General features: G+C 47.9%; 1 protein-coding gene across 2 annotated transcripts in view; it reads right to left on the bottom strand.

Moving 5' to 3' along the window:
- The window catches only part of styx (serine/threonine/tyrosine interacting protein), a 39944-nt gene extending 39023 nt beyond the window's left edge, over positions 1 to 921 (bottom strand). For both annotated transcript variants that reach the window (XM_060828444.1, XM_060828443.1), the window contains exon 1: positions 739 to 921. In XM_060828444.1, coding sequence (XP_060684427.1) covers positions 739 to 795 — 57 coding nt within the window. In that variant the 5' untranslated portion in view covers positions 796 to 921. The remainder of the gene's footprint in view (positions 1 to 738) is intronic.
- Positions 922 to 7070: the final 6149 nt, after the last annotated feature.

Genomic DNA, 7070 nt, shown 5'->3' on the forward strand with positions numbered 1-7070 from the left:
ACCTGTTTGAGATTTATTCCTGGGTATGTCCAACGCCAAACACAGGTAACCATACCTTACATTGGTAAGGAAATCTGAATAGCTTTACTAGCTTTTTTCTCCCTTACTCAGGCTCCAGCTAAGTCCAACAGCCAGAAGGCCTTCCCCATGCCTCAAGCAGGAAGAACGATCACAGGTTACACAACCACCAAGCTTCCCTTTTCTTCTTTAGCTCAAAGCTTATGATATTTTACCATAAGGTTAATAAATAGTTTTAATCCGTGTGTCTTTTTTGGAAAAAGAGCAAAAAAGTATCCTGGACGCTTTTGAATACGTTTTGTTGAAGTTTAAGTGGAGTTGGGTTTGTTCCTCAATCCCACGTGTTGCTGACTTGTCAAATGGGGGCAAACGCGGCCAAGATTAAATAAATACTGCTCCCTAAAAAGAAGCTGAATCGCCACAAGAGACAAAAACACAAGAGCCTGAACAGTTCAGTAAACTTCACGGTTACTCCTGAGACACACGAGTGAAAACAAAGCAATAAATACTCTGCGGTAAGCTGCCATCTCACACTATGGAAGCCAAACGGCGGCTCGCCCGGTGCCTAGACCCCGCTGACAGTGCCTGGGAGCCGGCCTGCACTCACCTTCCCCGGGTCAGGCTCACCCCCTGCCCCCCCGTCCCCGTCCCCTGCAAGATCAGAGCCGGCTTTGTTCACAACTTTAGGCCGAAACTCGGCGCCGGTTTACGTTTACCCACCCCCGCGTCTTCCCTGGAAGACGGTAAAGCCGGGAATTCCAGGTGTACTCCATCCATCTCTCGCTCTGTCGATCCGGGGGGGGGACGGTAACGGCCGTTAATTTGCCCCCCCACCCCCGTCAGATATTCTCGCTCTTTCTGTTACGTATGCTGGAGCTCACGCGCCGCCATGCTGCTGGAGACCAACATCAACACAACGTCATCACGCCGCACGCCGCGGCCAATCGGCAGGCTCCAGGTAGCGTACCTCATTCACCGCTTCTTCCCCACCTCACCACCCCCGGACCCTTGGATCTCGCTCATGGACCTCCCTCCCTCCCAACCCCAATGACAAAAACCAACCGCTCATTACCGACACTGACCTTAACCCCCCCATCCACTCCTCTCGCTGACAACATCAAACTCCCTCTCCATCGACGCCTCGCCAACACCAGTTAACCTCTCCACCCCCATCCCACCGAAACCCCTCTTCCCCATCTCCATGACCCAACCCAACCCTTCTCGAGGCACTCTCAACAACAGCTCCCTCCAACCCCAGCAGCTCTCATGGACACTAGCCCCTCCACACAACACCTCACCAACTACATAGGGACGTTTATCACCTTCACTAATCCTCAGAACCATCTCTCAACCCATTCACTGGAACCATCCACCCACTGACCCTCAGAATTCCGTTACAGCCCACTTGCTAACCCAACCGAACCCCCTCACTGACCCATTCATCTGTTGAACTCTCTGACCCGGACTCCACTCAGCTCTCACCATCTATTCAATGCCTCTTCCTGTCTCATCAACTCACCCACAGACATCATACTCCCATCCACCCCCCAACATTGAATGCACAAGCTTTTGATACTTTCCACCAGTCAATCAGACCACCTCTGTCTGCTGCTATCCGCCTGCTGATGCCAGGCCATACACCAAATTATAATTTCTGCTATTTATTATAAACTTATTGTAAAACAACTTCTAGCATCACCATAACAATATAAGATAGTTATGCTGCTAAGATTTACAATCTCAATTGAAGGTCCATCAGAATGTAATTAGCATTGTACCAAAGAGCCTGATTGCAGCAGCAGAAAAACCTATCAAGTGATGCAGCCAGGAGAGAAAATAGTGTTATAAATTGCTTCAGTAAATTGGTGTGCTAAGAAAGTGAAAACTTGCTATAGTCCATTCTGTTGCAAATGTGTTGCTGGTCAAAGCACAGCAGGCCAGGCAGCATCTCAGGAATAGAGAATTCGACGTTTCGAGCATAAGCCCTTCATCAGGAATAAGAGAGAGAGCCAAGCAGGCTGAGATAAAAGGAAGGGAGGAGGGGCGATGGAGGTGGGATAGGTGGAAGGAGGTCAAGGTGAGGGTGATAGGCCGGAGTGGGGTGGGGGCGGAGAGGTCAGGAAGAGGATTGCAGGTTAGGAGGGCGGTGCTGAGTTGAGGGAACCGACTGAGACAAGGTGGGGGGAGGGGAAATGAGGAAACTGGAGAAATCTGAATTCATACCTTGTGGTTGGAGGGTTCCCAGGCGGAAGATGAGGCGCTCCTCCTCCAGCCGTCGTGTTGTTGTGTTCTGCCGGTGGAGGAGTCCAAGGACCTGCATGTCCTCGGTGGAGTGGGAGGGAGAGTTAAAGTGTTGAGCCACGGGGTGATTGGGTTGGTTGGTTCGGGCGGCCCGGAGGTGTTCTCTGAAGCGTTCCGCAAGTAAGCGGCCTGTCTCACCAATATAGAGGAGGCCACATCGGGTGCAGCGGATGCAATAGATGATGTGTGTGGAGGTACAGGTGAACTTGTGGCGGATATGGAAGGATCCCTTGGGGCCTTGGAGGGAAGTGAGTGTGGAGGTGTGGGCGCAAGTTTTACATTTCCTGCGGTTGCAGGGGAAGGTGCCGGGGGTGGAGGTTGGGTTGGTGGGGGGTGTGGATCTGACGAGGGAGTCACGAAGGGAGTGGTCCTTGCGGAACGCTGATAGGGGAGGGGAGGGAAATATATCCTTGGTGGTGGGGTCCGTTTGGAGGTGGCGGAAATGGCGGCGGATGATACGTTGTATGCAGAGGTTGGTGGGGTGGTAGGTGAGAACCAGTGGGGTTCTGTCTTGGTGGCGGTTGGAGGAGCGGGGCTCAAGAGCGTAGGAGCGGGAAGTGGAGGAGATGCGGTGGAGGGCATCGTCGATCACGTCTGGGGGGAATCTGCGGTCCTTGAAGAAGGAGGCCATCTGGGCTGTGCGGTGTTGGAATTGGTCCTCCTGGGAGCAGATGCGGCGGAGACGAAGGAATTGGGAATATGGGATGGCGTTTTTACAGGGGGCAGGGTGGGAGGAGGTGTAGTCCAGGTAGCTGTGGGAGTCAGTCGGTTTATAATAGATGTCTGTGTTGAGTTGGTCGCCCGAGATAGAAATGGAAAGGTCTAGGAAGGGGAGGGAGGAGTCTGAGACAGTCCAGGTGAATTTCAGGTCGGGATGGAAGGTGTTAGTAAAGTTGATGAACTGTTCAACCTCCTCGTGGGAGCACGAGGCAGCGCCGATACAGTCATCGATGTAGCGGAGGAAAAGGTGGGGGGTGGTGCCAGTGTAGTTGCGGAAGATGGACTGTTCCACATATCCTACGAAGAGGCAGGCATAGCTGGGGCCCATGCGGGTGCCCATGGCAACTCCTTTAGTTTGGAGGAAGTGGGAGGATTGAAAAGAGAAGTTATTCAGGGTGAGGACCAGTTCAGTCAGTCGAAGGAGGGTGTCAGTGGAAGGGTACTGGTTGGTGCGGCGGGAAAGGAAGAAGCGGAGGGCTTTGAGTCATAGTCCATTCTGTTGACTGTTGCTTAGAGCCAAGTGCTGAAAAATTGCAGGCTTGCAGTGAGGGACAAAAGGCTTAGTTGTGACTTCTTGTATGATTTAAAAGTGAGTGCCAGCAGGCCTTTTTAAGTCACACATGTGAATAGCAGATTTTTAAAAAATTACTAACAATATGGCCGCACAATTTAGAAATTAAAATAGAAGAATAGGGTACCAAACTGAGTTTTTTTAAGCTGAAAATGTGTTGCTGGAAAAGCGCAGCAGGTCAGACAGCATCCAAGCAGCAGGAGAATCGACATTTCGGGCATGAGCCCTTCTTGTTTTTTTTAAACAAAGTTTACAATGTTCATATAACATCATACTTTGTTTTCTAGAAAAATGACCTGTTTCAGTGTATTGTAAGTGTAAGTATTATATGGAGATAATTAAAAATTGAGCATATACTATCATTGAGGCTCATCGTATTACTCAATTAATTTAGAAATCATAAATTCAACAATTCAGCCAAGGCTGAAAGACAACTGTGTTGATTCTGGTCATCATGATTTGTGCTATATCGTATATGCTTACGACAATTATGACATCAATTTAAAAAGTTGCTAACTTCTGATAGTAATATTCTAAATTAAAATTACCATAGAAACTTGCTATTGAAAGTTTGAAATAGTACTGTTCATTTCCTCAATGATTTTGGGGATTAACACAGTAGCAATTGACTATCAGGTTAGGAAGGCTCAAAAGCTTCATCCTGTGTGAGGAATTAACCCATTTCAGATTGGGCAGCAGTTAAGTGTGATAAGCCTGGGCACAAAAATAGATTAAGAAAAAGCCCAAATATCCTAGTGGTATCCATCAGAGATATAGATTTGCATTAAATAAGGATACTGCGAATGGCTGATTTCAATAGCAGATTTGCAGTAGTTTTGTAGTGAATCATGGTCTCGTCTCTGTAGCATCAGAATCCACAAAATCAGACTCCTGACAAGTCATTAATAACCTTTGAGATAAACAAAAAAACTAAATGCATTTCAAATCATTTTAATGGGGAATTATGATCAGGCTTACATAAACCAATTAGCTCAATTCTTACGGCTATTTATCTGAACAGTCATTACTTTTAAAATATACAAAATTAGCAGCTTAATAAACATTTAAAATGTTTCTTTTGGAAAGCAAGTAACAATGTTTTCCTAAAAATATATTTAATGACACAAACAAAAGATAATTTCAATGGAGATTGTAACTTACCTTACGTTGCATTCCTAGAGGCACCGTTACACAATATTCAACATTCACTGAATCTTGTAATCCTATTTGTTAGCTTTCCATAGAATATTTGGAAGTTGCAAACTAAAAACAGTTATTAGGCCCAATTACTACTTAAATTGACTATGGAATTCAAAGGTGCAAATGGATTTAGTGTTCAACTGCGTGAGTTATGAAAGGTTATATGCTGTACCTGCATCCTAATCAAGGTGACGAACAGGTTGGTTGCCTTTATTGACAAGGAGAATCAAACATAAAGGATGTTCATGGAATGAGTGAGATATCTTAGGTATGTTTGATAGATAGGCTTCTTTTCACTGGAATTTAGAATAAGAGTTGTATTGAAATGTATCAAATGGTCTTGACAAGATGAAGGGCATTTCCTCTCACATGTGGAGAGATAAATAGGATGGGAGCCAGGCCGGAGCGGGGGGGGGGGGGGGGAAGGTAGCTGAGAGTGTGTTAAATAGATGAAGATGGGGTGAATGGTGATAGGTGGAGCAGATAGATGGGAAGGAAGATGTACAGGTAGGACAGGTTATGAGGGCAACGCCAAGTTGGAAGGTTGGATCTGGGATAGGGCGGGGGGGGGGGGGGGGGGATGAGAAAACTGGTGAAATCGACATAGGATCCTCCAACCACACGGGACCAATCGCCAAACCCTAACCAAAGCCTGGATGAAGAATGCCTCATCTTCCGCCTTGGGACCCTCTAACCACATGGGATCAATGTGGATTTCACCAGTTTCTTCATTTCCCCTCCCCCCATCTTATCCCAGATCCAACCTTCCAACTTGGTACCGCCCTCATGACCTGTCCACCTTCCTTCCTACCTATCCACTCCACCCTCCTCTCCGACCTATCACCATGAACCCCACCTTCATCAACCCATCACATTCTCAACTACTTTCCCCCCCAGCGTCAACCCCATTTGTGTGGCAACACTCCTGGCTCACAAGCCTCATTCCTGATGAAGGGCTTTTGCCTGAAACAATCAATTCTCCTGCTACTCAGCTGCTGCTTGACCTGTACTTTTCCAGCACCACACTCTTCACTCTCATCTCCAGCATCTGCAGTATACACTTTCTCCTATTTCCTCTTATGGTCAAACAGACCCCACCACCAAAGGATATATTTCCCTTCTCTCCCCTGTCAGCATTCCAGAAAGACCACTCCCCCCGCAACTCCCTCGTCAAATCAACACCCCCCACCAACCCAACCTCTACTCCCGGTACCTTCCCCTGCAACCGCAAGAAATGCAAAACTTGCGCCCACACCTCCCCCATCACTTCCCTCCAAGGCCCCAAGGGATCCTTCCATATCCGTCACAAATTCACCTGCACCTCCACACACATCATTTACTGCATCCGCTGCACCCGATGTGGCCTCCTCTACATTGGGGAGACAGGCTGCCTACTTGCGGAATGTTTCAGAGAACACCTCTGGGACACCTGCACCACCAACCCAACTGCCCCGTGGCTGGACACTTTAACTCCCCCTCCCACTCTGCCAAAGACATGCAGGTCCTTGGCCTTCTCCATTGCCAGACCATGGCAACACGACGCCCTGGAGGAAGAGCACCTCATCTTCCGCCTAGGAACCTTCCAACCACAAGGGATGAATGCAGATTTCTACAGCTTCCTCATTTCCCCTCCCCCCACCTTGTCTCAGTCCCAACCCTCAAACTCAGCACCGCCTTCTTGACCCGCAATCTTCTTCCCGACCTCTCCGCCGCCAGCCCCTCTCCGGCCTATCACCCTTACCTTAACCTCCTTCCACCTGTCGCATTCCCAACACCCCACCCCCAAGTCCCTCCTCCCTACCTTTTATCTTAGCCTGCTTGGCACACTCTCCTCATTCCTGAAGAAGGGCTTATGCCCGAAACATCGATTCTCTTGTTCCTTGGATGCTGCCTGACCTGCTGCGCTTTTCCAGCTCTGATCTCCAGTATCTGCAGTTCTCATTTTTTCTTATAGTCAGCAAAGGATTAGAGAGCAATGTTTAAAAATTAGGGGTTACCTCTTAAGAGCACAGCTGAGAAGAAATGCTCTTAGAGGGCTGAGACACTTTGGAGTTCTGTACCTCAGAAAGCAGTGAGACTGTGTCATTAAATAATTTTAAGAAAGTGATTCCTTTGCCTCACTAAAATCTAAGGTTTTCAGAAGTTAATGGAAATGTAGAATTCAAAACAGATGAAGCATAATCTCACTGAATTCTGGAACAGGCTCGAAGAGCTGAATTCCATTCCTATTTCATATGTTTATACAACCAGTTTGTGCCAA

Source organism: Hemiscyllium ocellatum, chromosome 8 (genome assembly GCF_020745735.1).
Source record: "Hemiscyllium ocellatum isolate sHemOce1 chromosome 8, sHemOce1.pat.X.cur, whole genome shotgun sequence".
In the NCBI taxonomy this organism is placed as follows: domain Eukaryota; kingdom Metazoa; phylum Chordata; class Chondrichthyes; order Orectolobiformes; family Hemiscylliidae; genus Hemiscyllium; species Hemiscyllium ocellatum.